This window comes from Coffea arabica, chromosome 4c, assembly GCF_036785885.1.
Source record: "Coffea arabica cultivar ET-39 chromosome 4c, Coffea Arabica ET-39 HiFi, whole genome shotgun sequence".
In the NCBI taxonomy this organism is placed as follows: Eukaryota; Viridiplantae; Streptophyta; class Magnoliopsida; order Gentianales; family Rubiaceae; genus Coffea; species Coffea arabica.
In genome coordinates this window covers 4,370,285-4,386,905 of record NC_092316.1, presented here as the reverse complement: position 1 = coordinate 4,386,905, position 16,621 = coordinate 4,370,285, and the positions used below count along the sequence as shown (strand labels likewise).

Below are 16,621 nucleotides of genomic sequence, written 5' to 3'. Positions count from 1 at the left end.
TTACTCCTACTCTTTGGGGTGGAGGGGGGAACCTATTCTATGGGTGATTCAACTAAGTTCGGAGAATTTGATGGGAACTGAACCACCATCAAATCAGATGGGTGTATCACACTTTCGTATGAATTTAAAACAAATTTCGTATTGAGCCACATTGACGGGAGAAATTCACCCCTCTTTTTCTTTATTTGATGACTAGGTGGCTTGGTAGTTTCTTCTCTGAAACATTAACAAGGAAAGAGTAGACTGGAACATAATGTCTCAAACGTAGGGACATCTAACCTTTCGACAAGGGAAAGTCACCTCCATTTTAAGCATTGAATGAGAAGTGAAGTGAACTCCAAACTTCTCGATGTTACCCCTTCTGATGCAACTCCCGTACTTTATATTCACATCGAAAACAACTCAATTTGTTAACCACAAATATCAATCTTTGTAATAAAGACAGTAATGAATTCACCTCCTCTCTCTCTCGGTACCTTTTTGATAGCATGCTTCGTTGTCTGCCATTACCAATGTCAGGCAGCAGACACGGATAATCTCCATGATACTTGTCCGACAGATACAGCCCAAAAGACCGTCTTTATCAATGGCTTTCCATGCAAGAATCCAGGCAGTGTTTCGGCTTCTGATTTTAAATCCTCCCTGTTGAATGAGAAGGGTGATACAGACGATATTTTTCGTTCCAGCACGACTCTGGTCACAGCTGCGGAATATCCAGGGCTCAACACTCTCAGCTTATCAGTTGCGAGGACTGACTTAGAAGTGGATGGCCTGGTAATGCCACATGCTCATCCGAGGGCTTCTGAGATGCTCTTCGTTAGTACAGGTGTGGTGATTGCAGGATTTTTTGATACCAATAATGTCATGTTCCGGAAAGTTCTTAGAGAAGGGGATGTATTCGTCTTCCCAAGAGGTCTTCTGCATTATTGCTTGAATAATGGGTTTGAGGATGCCACCGTTTTCTCGGTGCTGAATAGCCAGAATCCTGGGGTTGCAAGTATTCCTGGTGCCGCCTTTGCACCTCATGATGCAGAATCTATGAAGAAATTGAAACAGAGATTAATCTCTGTGTCACGATTGGACCATGAACGGCTCGAAAACACGACTTTCTTCTAGTCAACTTCTTATTACTTCTTGAAAATGATGTATTTTTCTTGTAGATGTGGAAAAGATCAATTACTTTTACCTTTCTTTGAGAATTATAGTATGCAGTTGCTTGATGTGAATTTTGATATACGAACATGTCAGTGGAGTTCAAAAAAGTGCTTGGGAAAATTTGGAAAGCGCCTGAAGAGTATTTTTGAAGGCTGAAGCAAAGAAATGATATCAGTATCACCATAAAGAAATTCTTGTTAGCTAATCTAATCAAATCAGAAAAACCAAAAAAAATCATACCAAGTAAACAAGAATATGCTATAATAGTTTTTTATGTATTAGTTAATCAATCAACTTACTTGAACTCTACTAAGAGCTTGCCTTGATTATTTTATGATTAAACTTTTAGTTGAATTATAATCAAGCTTGCAGTTTTGGACCCGCCAATTCTACCAACACAAACGAACGAACCATTTGCCTGTTTTATCTACACAGCTTTAGGAATTGTGCCAGAACGTAAAGACAAACGCTTTAGGATTTGTCAACAACTTTACGCGCCAAAACGCACCTATAAATAACTACCTATACAGGATGCGACTGTCCAGAGAGAGAGAGAGAGAGTCAGAAGAGTTTTCTGTAATCTGCATCTCGTAGACAAAGAAGTCACATTTCTTTCGCGAGAGAGAGACGAAAATGGGGATTCTCTGCTTCGTACTGGATTTGAGAAGCCTCTCGCCTTCTCTACTTCGAGACTTAAAGCAGGTTCTCTATGCGTCGCGACATTTGAATCTTCATCGCAGCGTTCTCAAATTTTAGCCTTTATTTGATCAATTTCTTCTTAACCGCAACTACGATGATTTTTTTTTGGTAACCTAATCTCCGATTCCTCGGCTCATTTTCGTGTTCTGCAGTCACTATTGCAGCTGGCGAACTACTACGCTATCTACACTCCGAGCGGCGGCAATAGCGGCCTTAGAACTCAGTCAAAGCCGCTGCTTGATCGAATTGGACTTTGCTATATCTTCACTAATCGCATTTCATGCTCCGTCGAAGTATGTAGCTAGCAATTTGCAATTTTGATAATCATTCCACACAACTAATTATATTTCGGTGTGCTTCTGAGTAGTTTTGCTTAATTTTTTGATATACGAAATGAAGCATGATTGAATTCGTTTTATTTGAAATGTTCACGAGGCCACGGTTTTGGAGATTTATATTGACGTTTGGAAAGCCTGAATTTTGTTCCTCTTTTCAAACATTGACGTGGCGTTCAGTGGTGTAAAAATAGAAAGAAAAAGGAGTGAATAGCTAATTGATATTTTGAACTTTATAAAGTGCTTTTTTTCGTCTTTGTGATAGTGCAAAAAAGGATTTGCGTTGATAAACAGTGATAGTTCATATGTTGTCCAGCTGAAGGTCGCCTATAGTCCAACAGGAAACTTCAGTCTCCGTGGTTTTCACCATGCTGTGAACAATTTGCCTACTGATGCTTTTTCTCCCGAGTTTGACATTTCTGGTTCTCTATCTTGTACTGGTAACATGACTAATATGAATCAACGTTATATATTTCATGTATATATCTATCTTGAAGTGTCCATAATATGTTAAATCACTTCTATTTCTGATTTATGGATTTACTTGATTAATGTAACAGATATGAAAATTTCAAGCATTCTAAGTGATAATGTTCTATATTCCTGGGGAGGACATGCTAGAGATATTACAAGAAAAGTGTTTTTGATTAGTGCTTGTATAGTTCAGCATCTGGATGATGATACCAAAAAGGTTCTCATGGTGAGTAAGCTGGACCAATGTCATTAATCTGTTATTGCACTAATGCAGTTATCTTAGCTCTCAGTCCAAATTTGATGGCTTTCTTTACCAGGATGCAGCAGACATGTGTGTTTCTGTGGAGTTTATTTTCATTCAGCACATGGCAAACCATCTTGGTGATGGTGTTGAGAATATTAACAACTTCATAAAGCAAATTGGTGATCTTGAAAATTGCTCATTTCGATCCTGTCTTTCAGGTTAAGCACCATCCTTGCCTATCAAAGTTTCATCTCTTTATGCATTCCTGATCTTGCTTGTCTTGGGGAATGGAGTTGAGCATGTATGGTGGAAACTTGACTATCAGCTCTCTAAACCTAAACTGATTCCAATTCTCAACCACCCAAACACAAGATACACCTCTTAATTAAATCTACAACAACTCAACAGGATCTTCCTTTGAACATTGTGTATTATTGATGGGAACTGATAAAAAAAATTTGAACTTACTGCATATTAGGAAAGAATTGTGGATGAATTATTACAGAACTATTTCATATTCTAAAAGAGTAATTTTGCAGATGCACATGTGTTTTCCGGAATGGCGAAACAATGGTTTCAGGAGCTGAAAGATGACGTGGAAGGATCTCTACACTCTCGGTTTATCTTCAAGTCCAATCTGCTATACAATGTCAACCAGTTGTTATGCAACTTGTGTAGATGTTTCAATCCTATAGTTGATGGGTTCATTCCTTGTCAGGTAAATAATGCATACCTAGAACATCAATTGTTTTATACTCTTACTCCTGACAAAAATGAGATAATCATATATTTAGTTTGTTTTCTAATGCGCCTACTTTTCATGTAATTTTGGCCATCAGACATGTTGGTGTCACGGCATTCCACTTGACAAATCAAATGTGGACCAGAGCAAGGGTTCTTATTCTTGTCCAGAAACTGGACAAGATCTTCGAGAATTGGATCTGAATGAAAACTCTGTCAAAATTGGAGAGAATACGATCTTGTTTATGCCCTCCTTTGAATGCTGTCAGAAGCTACCACAAATTGTTTCACCAATTGATTTCCATGTCATTGAACGAACTCCTCTAGGGTCACTAAATGAAGGTAGTTTTGTCCTTTTAAATAACTGCATTTCATTCTTCAATCACAAAAGAAAATCAGTCCCTGGAGCTTGTTTTATTCCTTAGAGGGGAAGGATTATCCTTATACCATGGGTTGTCTTTATTGGAACTTACATAGACCATCTCAGTTCTTTCCTCCAGAGCTTCTGGCCTGTTCATTCTTGATTAAGAGTTGAATGGTGTTACTCGATTTTCAATTGCTTGCAATTAGATTTTCAATTAATTTCTTTTTAAAAAGTAGTTTACTCTGAAAATTTTCTCTAGAAAGATAAGTATGAAAGTCAGATACTCCACAAACAATCTATATAAAAAGAGCCCAAAGATTGAGTTTTAACACTTATAGTTTAAGATGGATGGGGATCACTCTTTCCAGGTCAGTCGTATGCCACTAGATATCAGTTGTATAAGAACATTACTTAATCAAGGCGAGGCCACTTGATCTTGCTTCCAGTTGTTATACTGCAGTCTACTGATGCTGTAGTGATCCAATGAGTTCACTGCTTGTGCAAAAGATTTAGAGTCTTGCAGGATTTTGGTCTAATAACTCCTCAGCATAGACTTGCAGTTAATTTTGTTTTTTGTTGTGTTATGGAACAGGGTTTATTTTTGGTGCTTCATATGTTGTTGCTCCATCAACATTTAATGAGTTTGATGAGACTGACAAGTCAGAGCAAAACAATCAACGTATGGACAGGGATTTCCCTATGTTTTATATGTAGCAATGCATCTCTTGTGTCAGATGCAGATCTTGGTTTTAACTTTAGTTGGTTAATTGTGGGTGATTATTGGGAATGGTATTTTACAACTCCTTTTCTGCTTTTGCCTTGTTCTGTGGCAGTTTTTCAAGTGATCTGTCATCTACTAAATTCCCTTGATCAGGGTTTAGTTTGTTCTTCAAATTGCAATGTTGAAACTATGAGGGAGACTTCCTTTCTCTGCTATTACCTTCTACTGCCTTCAGATAAAGGGATGATGCTTCTCCGGGTAATTGGTCTGATACTCATTGGTATATGTTTTCTTTCAACTTCTAGTTACATTTTCCTCTTCTGCACTATTTCTTCCTCTCTGTCCAATCTATTGTAATCATATTGTTCGCTATTGAAGTTTTGCGTTGGATCATTTCCTTTGTCACTGATAGTGTTTGAGGAAATACTTGTCAATAAGATAACAGTATTGATATCTATAGAAAATTAAAATTCTTTTTATGTTACTTTCTTAATAGATTCAGATTGTCTTCTCCTAATTTTTGTATAGTATAGAAGAATTTTCTTCCTGCTTAATGCCCTATTTGAGATTGGCAAATGTGTGTTCTTTCAAGGGTCAGCAAATTTTTTTATTGCTTTTTTTTTCTGCCTCATAGTTGTTCTGAGTAATGTATATCATGGACTTTTTAGCGGCTTGTGGCATCAGAGGAAATCTTGCCTGTTGTTGATGCACATCAATTTACTTACTCTACAATGGCCAAAGAAATGGAGAGCTTGGTTCGGTCCTCTTTGCTTAAGGTTTTATTCTTTCTCTCAATCCTTGCACTTGCACCCACACACACTTACAGATGTGCATGCACACAAACAAACAAACACGCACGCACACACACATACATGTCATTGTTCCTTTTCCTCATACATGCAGGTCTATAAAGATTACATGTGTGTTAAGGTGTGATGTATATTAATTTTAGATGTTAATTTGAGATGATTTCTTTACTTTGATGAGAGAGAACATAAATACATCAACATGCATGCTAAAAGCAAAAGAGAAAACTCACCGCATTTTTTTTGGACAAGGAATTGGTCTTTCTACATTCTAAAACTATAATTTTCATGTCTATCATTGTGCCAAGATTGAAGCAAGTACCTACAGTCCACAACAGCATGAGAGAGGCTTCCATCAGAAACTAAACTTCCTTGTAAAAGAGAGTCTACAATTTGGGTAATCATCTTGTCTTTAATCCTTTAGCATCATTGTGACTGTGCATACGATTTAGTTGCAGATTTCCCATTATTTGATTATGGATGACTGGTTCCTCTAAGTGAAAAAGGAGTCCACCTGCCATTCAGGGTTTTCACTTAATGGAAGTGTAATATTTTGCAATGTTCAACAAATAATTCACCATCCTTTTGTCTTCAGAAAAGGTATTTTTGGATATCAGTCCCTTCACATAAATAATGAGTTGCCAAAGCCAGTGGTTTTAACATTTTAGGCTAGGAGTGAAATTCTCTGCAAATGTGAAGTTGTGTAGCACAAAATTGTCCTGGTTTCTGCAGTTGTATTATGCATTATGTTTCAGCCATTTCTGATAGATGAAATACAAAGCACTTCTCATATTGCATACTTCCAGAATTACCATTTTGAGTTTCTATTACAAAAAACTGGTGCATTTTCTGAATTTTATATCTATTGATGTGCTGTACTATTTCTAGAACATCTTACTGCACTTTCATTTGCATAAGTGCAATCTTAATAGTAGTGGTTGTAAATGCAGATGCATTTTTGAAGGTACAGCATTAATGCTGGGGAAGATTTTCTTCTTTGATAAATGAAAATTTCTTGTTACTATAATATTTCCATCTCTTCAGTTAGTTGTTTACAAGGAACCAATATCGTAGATTGCCTTCCAAGTTGGTTATATGAGCAATACCTCTGATGTTTGTAAGACCAGGCTTGTGCAAGTTGGACTCAGTAGATGTATGGTGATTTTCTTCTTTCTTCCATTTTTTTTTTGGCGGGGGTGAAGGGGGGGGGGGGGGGGGTTGGGGATCTACTGCTTTTGATTATTTCCTGATCAAAATTTTCTTTTTAACTTGTGTTTATTCGGTTTCATTTGTACTATCAAACTGTCCAATTTGTTCTTGACATATCAGATCACTAACTTAAGATTTGATTAAATCAGGGCAATTCCTCCTAAGATTAGAGAAGCACCTGTAGACTTTTCGACTTTGAATGACTCAGAAGAGGCTGTAGAACCAACCCAAGCAGCTGCTGAGGTTGTAGAACCAACCAAAATGCCACCATTAAGTGAAGAAGTTCAGGAAAACGAAGCCAATTCATATATTGAAGAGGAATGGGAACGATTGATTGTCACTGAACTACCCCAAATACATTCACCCATACAAGTCTCCAAGCCAAAATTGGATCATCCACTCCCATCACCATCACAGAGCAATAGGAAAATAGATGAAAAAACTTCAAAAATCCTGGAGAGATTGGAGATTCCCAGGCAGTTAAAGAAAAAAGCAGTTTCACCCAAAACCCCAGGCATTGGCACTTCTCAGACATGCATGCTTACTAAGAAGCCTCTTATCCCTTACGGGCCGTCTCGTGCTGATGATCAGAGTACATTGGCAAGCCAACCAATAAAGCCCAATTTCCAAAAGCTAAAGAGAAAAAGATAATTGAAGGAAATTCTTATGTCGAGTCCAACGTAGCCCTGCACCAAAGGTTGGTCTTCTCACTCTTTTTTAGATGCATCATGCATGATCTTCTACCGTGTAATATCTGGTAGGCATCTGAAGAACAATGAGGTTCACCTTTTATTGAGGGCATCCAAATTAAAAAAAGAAAAAGAAAAACTCACTACTGGCATGTAAGATGCAAAAATCACAATCCAATCCTATGTACTGAGCATTAGTTTACTTCTCTATTCAGTTGTTTCAAGTGCAGCAACGAGGTTTGATCATTTATTTTGCAGTAATTTTCACTTCTGCTCCTTTCTTGTTTACCATTATAGTTTCTCTTTTATTTGTTGTTGTTGCTGCTGTTCTTATTTTTCTGGTATCTCTATACAAGACAAAGAGGAGAGTACCCTCAAACTCTTGCATGAAGGAACTGTAAATTCCATTTTTAACCTAACTGGAGGTACGTTTTGAAGTTCAATTCATCTCTATGCCATGGCTAGCATTTTTTTCTCTTTTATGCACATGCAGTGGCATGAATTTAATCTTCACCTGGCATATCACATTGCTTAAAATAGATAACATGTTAGCCATGGCATAGAGCTCAACCTAGAAAATCTGGACATCTTAGGAGTTTTGGATGATGTCAAGATGTCTCTCCTCTCTCACATCTCAAGCTTATTGCCTAGTTTGCAAGCACTAGCCTGGGAAAGCGGACAAAATTTAGACATTTATTTAACTTGCACAGCGACATCAAGAAATCTGGATGCGTGCATTATCTGCAAAAGATAGAGATGAGAGTTTTACGGCATAGCGAAACGTTAGATTGATGTTGCTTTTTAAGTTTTTGAGTTAGACCATTCCATGATTGAGCTTCTTTTTCCAAATAATGCTGTGTGATTGAAGGCCCATTGGTCCTGAATAGAAAAGTGGCATCCTTTAAGTGAAAGAAATATCATGTTGGATGACACTAATACGAAGGTGACATGATGCTCATAAGTTGCTGATTCCAGAATCAGGAAAGGTGACGTAGGACTGGAGACGTGTTATGACCATCTGTGTAACTACCTGTCTGGATGCAGATATTCCACTTTAGATCAAGATGATTCGTTTATCGTAATAGTAGTGATTGTGGGAAATTGCATCTTGTAATTCGGCCCCACACGTGCTGTTATATGCGTTAGGGAGGTTGCGGGATGGACGATCCTGTGCTTCCGCGTCCCCATCAATCTTGTAAAGTTAAGCAGGCTTCCCTGTCGACTTGTTGAATCTGTAACTGGTAGGTGCTTGCTTGAATCCATTTGCAGTGGACATAATATTTGTCTATGTTCAAATAATTAGAAGATCTTTTAGATCTATCGGCAACAACCAGAGATTTATTATATTTTATATATTTTTTAATTTTGAAACGGGTCAAAGTTACTGTCCTCGTTGTAAACCTTCAGCCTCAAATGGGGCAGGTATAACTAAAAGCCGACCAAATTGCCAATTCATTTTCTTCATAGGATCAGATTACTTCCGCCTCTTGGTCCACCTTTACGTGCTATCTTGGCCATGTTTTAGTATCTCGTCGTTTAGCAATCATCGTGCCCGCTGGCAGATGCAGGCACTACCGTCGCATTACCAATGTAGAAACTGTCTGTCACTCACAAGCATGTATGAAGTGGGTATTGAAGCAATAGCAATATTGTGCATATTATTTCGTTAGGAAGCCAGTACGAAGTGTGAACCAGGTGACTATTATTTCGTTAGGATAATAAAACAAACATGCATGAATCGTGAAGACATTTTATTGATGAATGATGAGTTTCTGGAAGCAAAAGAAAGCGGAAAAAAGAAAGTGGGAATACAATACGCAACAATATTTGGTGCTCTTTCATTTCCAAGCGGATCATTACATTGCATCTTTATTCAAGCGGAAAGGACAAATCAACTCTTGTATACAACAATGATAATGCTTGTATAGAAAGATGTACATTGTATTACATTTACACGGTCAATAATTTGGGGCGGGGGTTGATCTTTTCCATTACACACTAAACATTACAGTAGTGCATCACCATTATCTTTATGCCTCCTCCATATAGTAGTGTATTAAACAAACAGTATAAAAAACTAATTCAATTGGGGGAAAAAAAAAAAAACTCAGTGACTGCAAAATGACGCTTTCGCCATACTGCTTGTCAAGCCAGTCAAAACTATACTATACTATACTATATAGCATCTACTAATACTCTGTCATCATCTGCTATACTCCAAGTTTCAAAAAAAAAAAAAATAAATAAAATCTGGCATACACCACCAAATGACGGGGTGGGCCACCAACTAAACAGGACCAATTCCACTAATGCTCTCGTCCTCCATTTCTCCTTTTCTTAAAGTCGTGATTGTCCGCCACTCCTACAAGTCCATGGTTGGTTGTTATTTATAACACATCACAAAGCCAACACGATAATAATAATATTTTCAAACTAATCCGCCATATCGTCTGTACAGGGTCGTGAGAGAGAGTGGAGTCCAGAGGGAAGGGCTTTTCCGGAGCCGTACGCGTTGAAAATTCCTTCTCATCAAAAGTTCTCTTTGTGGAAATCAAATTTGGTGGAGGTCTTGTGAGAAAAATCGGAAGCTAGCTGCTTCAATTCCTTGGTAAGTGCGGGTGCCCCACAGTAGAAGACCCCTGAAAATTGTGGAGACAAAAAAAAAAAAAAAAAACTCCAAATTAGGAAAGTAAATAAAGTAGTAGAATTTTGAACAAAAGAAATGTAAAACTGCTATAGCTCCACATAAATATTTTATGTGAACGTAAAACACGATTCCAAGCTATCAATCATCAAACAAAGTACAACCACTACATTAGGAACTGATATCCTTTCCCTCTATCTTTGTTTTTTATTATATATATATATATATATATATATATATATGCTTTTTCTTTTATAAAGGCTGTGAGCAGTGTTACTTTTATCACCTTTATACATGTTTGGAATGGATGTAAAGGCTGGTAGGGAAAAGGCTTAATGTATGTTCCATACCAAGGGGAAGTCTTAATCTTAATGCAAACCTATCTCATAAAACAAAGTTAGAATTCGACATTAGACGACCGACTTTAACAAGCATGCGTACACCTTTATTTATTGTCTTCTTACGAGAGAAGGGGCTTTGGATGACGCCAACAGCTAAATAAACTCCTAGGAAAAGCACTTGACAAAATGTGAGTAAGGACATCTCATAATGAGAACAAGGATGTATATATATATCCATTAGGTGAAATTAAATACACTAAGAGCTTCTTTTTTCAGAGGAAATATATATAAACTAAGAGCTTGAATAGAAACTTACCAACTCTTGCGCTCGTATGATTGAGAGCGATGCGTTTGTATACGTTACGCCAGTTTGGCTTGGCAAAATGAGACTTAACGCGGGTTCCGGAAACAATATCAACTCCATGCTTGGCATGGTTGAGTGACTGAAGCATGGTGATCAGGGCGGATCGAGCATCACCTTCTTCATAAACACTAGTACAGTAGTTATGCATCTCTATCACTCCCTTCTTGTCCATTTCAGCAGCTTCGTTCATTATTCCCTTGAACCAATCAAATGAACCTTGTTCTCTTGTGACCCAATAGAAATACGCCCTTTTTGTTTTGAAGCTCCCTCCACTTCCTGACCCTGATTTTCTCTTTTGTGTCAAGGAACTGGAATTTGGAGCAACAGGGCCGCCGTCTTCTGCTGCTCTGGTGCCGTCCTCCAAAGAGCTCTCCTCTGCTTCAATGGCTTTCATGTTGTTCACAATATCTTTAACTATGCTGATCATCGGTGTTGCCCCGATTCCCAGCCCCACCAGCAACACCACGTCGTATTTCTTGTAGTCTTGTGCTGGCGCTCCGTATGGTCCATCAATCAACACCCTTGGGAAACTGTTGTTCATCACGTTTGTCCAAACATTAGAGTCAAACAATCAATGCACAATTATATGTTATCTTCCACATGGCACAAACTAGAATCTTTTCACTCTCATATGCCCATTAGACAAGAAATTTAAAATTGCAAAATCTTGACTCGTGAATCACGAAATAGAAAAGGCACCAATAATAGGTTACTTGACGTTTCCCTCCTTCAAACTGAAGTCTTTACTTTATGGGTCTCCGTACTTTAAATGCATGAACGTGAAAGTTGTAAAAGTAACTACTTACTTGGGATTGTTTTCTCCTTGCAAACAATCAGCTCGGAGGAGTCCGCTTTTCCCTGTAGGTGGAGGCTGACATACCTAACCAAGATCACATTGCCAAAGCAATAGTATATAATTTAGTAACATTCTCAAAGAAATCAATAAAAGTACCCCCAACCTCTGATAGACTAAGGTAAACGTAGATCACACAGTATAAATTGTTTTTTCCTTCTATCCAATACTTGAATTCTAAAATATCCTACTAAAATATATTTTCCTCTTTTTTTCCCACCTGGCATTTTGTACTGCATGGATTGGACCTTCTAAATCAATATATACATATATATATATATATATTTGGTCGAGGATATGGGAAAAGAGTCAGATATTCTGCTGCAATAATTGCGAATGCAATGTGTAAAACTGGTTAGTAATACTAGGACCATGGTCTGTGATTATGATGGTTTGTTGGGATCCTATAATTAAGGTGCTAACTTCAAAGATCTGCAGGATAATCGTTGAAGCTTAAGATTACTACTTAAACATCAAATGTCATTTTCTACGTCGCTATTAGTTGTTACTTGTTCCCTTAATATAATAGACTTTTCAAAGAAAACTGTACTCGAAAGCTCAAGTAGAATGGATGAGTACTAGAAGCAAGCATTACAGCTGTAGCAACTCCAATAATGGCATATTATTGCTTTCTATATATATATAGCAAATTCAATTCCATACTGTTACATAACATGGGAGAAAAAAAAATTTCGAAAATGGGAGGAATAGATAGGAAGCCTCAGGCTTAGGCTCACCTCTGAGAAAACAGTTCTGAGTTGTCTGGTCCAGTCACCCAGAGTTCGAATATGGACGCTCAAGTAGTCATCTCTAGGGGCCGAAGTTATGGAGAATGGGTGCCTGCATATATTGGACCACTAAGGGTTAGAAGAAGCATACGCGTCGTTAAATCTAGGCTAGAAAAATTAAAGGGTTCACCCCGGAAATGGATTATAAACTATACTATGTACAAAAGAGGACTAAAAAGAAGGGTCCTATGCCCCAGCGGAATTGGAGTAATCACTCTCTTTTTTTTTTTCATAGAAAATTCCTTGAAATTGTTCTTCATGTAATTTCAGTCATATGGTTAATATTTTACATGTGTAATGAATAAGCAAAATTTGGAAAAATTGGAATTATCACAATTCACGAGTAAAAGTCGACTGAAAAAAGATCACCTACCATTCGAATGGAGACACAGCGGCGCAGTTGACGAACATGTACTGCCCACTTTTGTATTTGAAGCCCTGCGGCTTTGACATGTGAAGAGCCAACACGTTCCCGGGATAAACAGCCACCTACCAAAACAAATTGGTTGCACCAAAAATTGTTAATTTTTTTTTTTCCTTTTCTATAGTTGAAAGGTGCAAGTAAAAAGTACGTGGATGGTAATCACATAATTACCTTGAGTATTTTAACAGCCTTAATACTTGACCTAAATGCTCTGATCAATCTCTCACCAGCATAAAGTGCGATTGGAACTGCCAGGTACATCCATGTCTGCCAATGCCAAATTAAAATAAGAAGAAGAAGAATACGTGCAAGATTTCAGGGAACTGAATGCTTAATTTTATGCCAATAAAAGATTTGATATGATATGATGGAAATATCATGATCGAGATTTTCAAGAATGAGAAAGTGTACTCACCGTCTTCTTGTACCATTTGTGGGTCAAATAGAGCCTGACACCATGAACGATGAGGAGAGCGTAGACAATGACAAAAAGGTGGTGGGAATACCAGAAGGCGTTGAAGCCAGTGAGTTTCTTGAAGGGTCTTGGTAGGTTGACCCTGTTACGCCTAAACCATGGGGTGGCTAAGGTGAATGCTACTGCCATCAGGACCACCATTATGATCCCGGTTACTCCCTCCACGCTCTTCACAAAATGCCAATAGCTTGCAGGTTGTTCTACTCCAAAATAAGGCTTCAATGCCTCGTATTTTGCAGGAGATGCATGCAGGATCCGAGGGAAATCACACGATAGATGAGCAATTGCATGTATTCCTACACCGATTGCTATTGCCACCGCTATCACCTGTAAGAAAATTCATACACCCATTAGCCTAATAATTTATTGTCCAACCCTGCGGGAAAACTAATAATTACTATTAATTAGTAAGGTTTTAACGAACATGACTTACTTTGTGAAAATTGAGGTTGTCATCAAATGGAACAGCAGCACCTAATCTGGTCTTGTTTCTAAGCCAGGTGATGGTGTTTCGACAGACCGGTAACAAGATTAATGCCATGTTCAACTTCAATGTTTCGGCCGCCCCCTTGGCCATGCAAACACAAGCTCCCATTACGTCATATGCTGGTTTTTTCCTTTTGTACTGAACATACTTCCAAGAAAATAGACCAGCCATGACCCCAATCCACAGGGCAATTACCCAGACTCTTTGCCAGTTATCTAGCAACAAGTACTTCAAATCTTGACACCATCTCCTTACAAAACTGTGGTCCGTTGTTGGTTTCAGTTTCTGGCTTAGCATTTGACTTAGGTTCCTGCTTTCACCTCTTACGGATTGATTTGGAGCTTGTAACAATAGCATCTCCAGATGTTCTATCTGATCAAGGACAAAAAAGAAATTAGGTTCATCACACCAGCATATTTATTGACAAGATCAGGAGATGGTTTCCCAATATCGTTTACCCCGTCAAATCAAGCTAACTAATCTCTTAAAACATATTAAACTAGTTCATTACCAGAATAAATCCACAGTTGTTTGGGTCTAACTCTTCCATGATCAATGCAGCATATTCATCGGCCTGTCTCTGAATGTTTGAAAGCTTGTTGGCTGAAGCACTGAGGGTAATAATCTGCAAGTGAATTTTTTTTCAAAAACAAATGAAAGGTAGTAAACAAATTATGCATATTTCACCAAACCAAATCACCTGTCAATTTCTTTTCACCTTACCATAATTGAATTGCCAAAAGTCAAAAAAAAAAAAAAACACGGAAAATTCTTAATTAATTTGTGTCATCGCAATTGTATACCAGCTGGCTAGATCAATATGCCAATTCCTCGAGGAGAAAAGAGGAATTAATCATACCCACAAGAAAGAGAACAAAGAAATAGTTACCTCTCTGACTTCATCTTCCGTAATTCTGCCATCTGCATCTTTATCAACCCTGCATTATATCATCATATATACAATTAATTAATCATAAAACACTACCCAAATTGTTAAAAAAAAAAAAAAAAAATCACGGTGGAAAGGGAAAAAAAAAAGAAGAAGAAGGAAGAATTGTGTATGAAATGATGTGGGTTTAAAGATTTATCCCATAGACACTTACATGTCAAAGAAAGTTTGAAGTCGAGAATCAAAACTCTGATCAGAAATTTGGTCCCAAAACTCTTTAAGCTGTGCTTTATTGATCGAACCTCCGGTAATATTCCGCCTCCGACCAAGAGCATCAAAAAGCTCCCCAGCAAATTCTTTAGACTCCTTGTTCATACCTGCCATAGCAACATTCACAGATTTTCCCCCGTAAGAATCAACAAGTCCAAAAAAGGATCCACCAAATTTAACTACTTACCGACCAAATTGTGAACGAGAAGCTTCATAAGGTTCATGGTAGTTAAGACTATTTTCTTCCTTGCTTACCTATGCATTCACAAAAGAGTGAACGAGGAAGCAACCCATTGGTGGTGTCTGTGAGCTCATCAAACCGCTTCTCCACCGCGGCCCAACCGGCGCCACCATCAGTTTTGCTGATGAACTTCAAGCCCTTTAAAGCATGAGCCGCAGCTGACTTAGTCCTATCAAATTTTCCCATTTGAGGCCTTTTTGATAACGAAGCCAGACGCTTGAGCTCCTGTGAAACCTGCCTAATCTTGGACGAGGCATTTCTCACCACTGATGAACCAAATGATGATTTCTTCTCCAACCCTCTTGCCAACAATGCCAACTCGGAGTCTTCTATCGCAGCTCCGTCGGCCGTTTTTACGCTGTGAACCGCCACGGAGTCATCGCGAACGTCGAGAGTGATCTCGACGTATGCATCGTCGTTGTTGTTTCCGGAGCTGGAATTGGCATTGCCGGCGGAATCACTGATGTTGAATCTTGCACTTTTTTTGCCGGTCCTTTTGTTCAGAGGTCCGCTCAGCGGACCGCTGTAGCTTGTTCTATCATTGCCGATGATCTCATTGTCCGAGTGGTGATGATAATGCTGAGTTTCCGGGCTTTGCATTTTCTCCGGCTTGTTTCACAAATTCTTCGACCGAAACACTAATTTAAAAAATTTCCAAACCAGCACTAGCATGCAAGCTCAATGCTTTTTCAGCATAGATAGGGAAATAACACCCCGAGAGGTTTGGTTATGTCGTATATAAAGCAAAGATTGGAAGGAGGACAAGTTAGTTTGTGGAGTTATATTTATATATGTAGGGAAGAGTTTTAAGGAGAAGGATATAATTTTCAATGGTGAATTACTAAGGAGAGGAAAGTTGAAGAAGTATGGAGGGCTGGACGCCAGGGACAGACAGAGTAGGTAGTTCTTGGGGTTTTTTTTTTTTTTTTCAGAGTTTTCTTCACCAACCTTGAGTTTCTTCAGAAGTGAGGCCTCCCACCTATATATTTGTTGTTGGAAGCGGCGGCCTTTGGAAGCATAGAAGATAGTTCTGCCGACCAACAGGCCAAGGACTGGTTTTTTTCTTTTGATTTTTTTTTTCTAATCTGTATGTTAGTTGAAAAAGGTGGATTATGTTTGGATTAGGATGATTTGAGAAAAAATAATTTGTAATACAAATTTTAATATAATTTTTTATTTCATATACGTCATATCATAAAAATGTTACAATAATTATTTTAAATAAATATTTCAAACAAATTCCTATCCAAACACACTTAGATATCTGTAAAATTGAATGGGAGTTTAAAGAAATTCTTGACTAACACGTATGAGCAATGACAAATTTAACCGCTAAATGCTTTGTAAGAAGGGCAGGATTTATATATAGGCGTTCTAAAATTAGAAAGTTGGTAATATTCAAAGAAAT

General features: G+C 38.0%; 3 protein-coding genes across 3 annotated transcripts; 2 read left to right on the top strand and 1 right to left on the bottom strand.

Moving 5' to 3' along the window:
* Window positions 1-97: 97 nt before the first annotated feature.
* On the top strand, window positions 98-1,141 carry LOC113740102 (germin-like protein subfamily 3 member 4). The gene has a single exon (XM_072045605.1). The coding sequence runs from the start codon at window positions 448-450 to the stop codon at window positions 1,114-1,116; it is 669 nt and encodes a 222-aa protein (XP_071901706.1). The 5' UTR covers window positions 98-447; the 3' UTR covers window positions 1,117-1,141.
* A 380-nt stretch (window positions 1,142-1,521) lies between these two features.
* On the top strand, window positions 1,522-8,800 carry LOC113739978 (uncharacterized). Its single transcript, XM_072045602.1, has 13 exons — window positions 1,522-1,857; window positions 2,007-2,147; window positions 2,506-2,629; window positions 2,750-2,889; window positions 2,981-3,125; window positions 3,447-3,625; window positions 3,747-3,990; window positions 4,605-4,691; window positions 4,846-4,991; window positions 5,402-5,509; window positions 5,848-5,936; window positions 6,898-7,445; window positions 8,413-8,800. The coding sequence occupies exons 1-12, from the start codon at window positions 1,789-1,791 to the stop codon at window positions 7,397-7,399; spliced, it is 1,974 nt and encodes a 657-aa protein (XP_071901703.1). The 5' UTR covers window positions 1,522-1,788; the 3' UTR covers window positions 7,400-7,445; window positions 8,413-8,800.
* Window positions 8,801-9,335: 535 nt separating this feature from the next.
* On the bottom strand, window positions 9,336-16,170 carry LOC113739669 (respiratory burst oxidase homolog protein C). The gene is made up of 12 exons (XM_027266953.2): window positions 15,228-16,170; window positions 14,917-15,079; window positions 14,703-14,751; window positions 14,325-14,438; window positions 13,760-14,185; window positions 13,267-13,653; window positions 13,023-13,118; window positions 12,801-12,916; window positions 12,377-12,479; window positions 11,593-11,666; window positions 10,739-11,316; window positions 9,336-10,076 (listed from the first exon to the last, which is right to left on the bottom strand). Exons 1-12 carry the CDS (start codon window positions 15,811-15,813, stop codon window positions 9,967-9,969), a joined length of 2,802 nt encoding a protein of 933 aa, XP_027122754.1. The 5' UTR covers window positions 15,814-16,170; the 3' UTR covers window positions 9,336-9,966.
* Window positions 16,171-16,621: the final 451 nt, after the last annotated feature.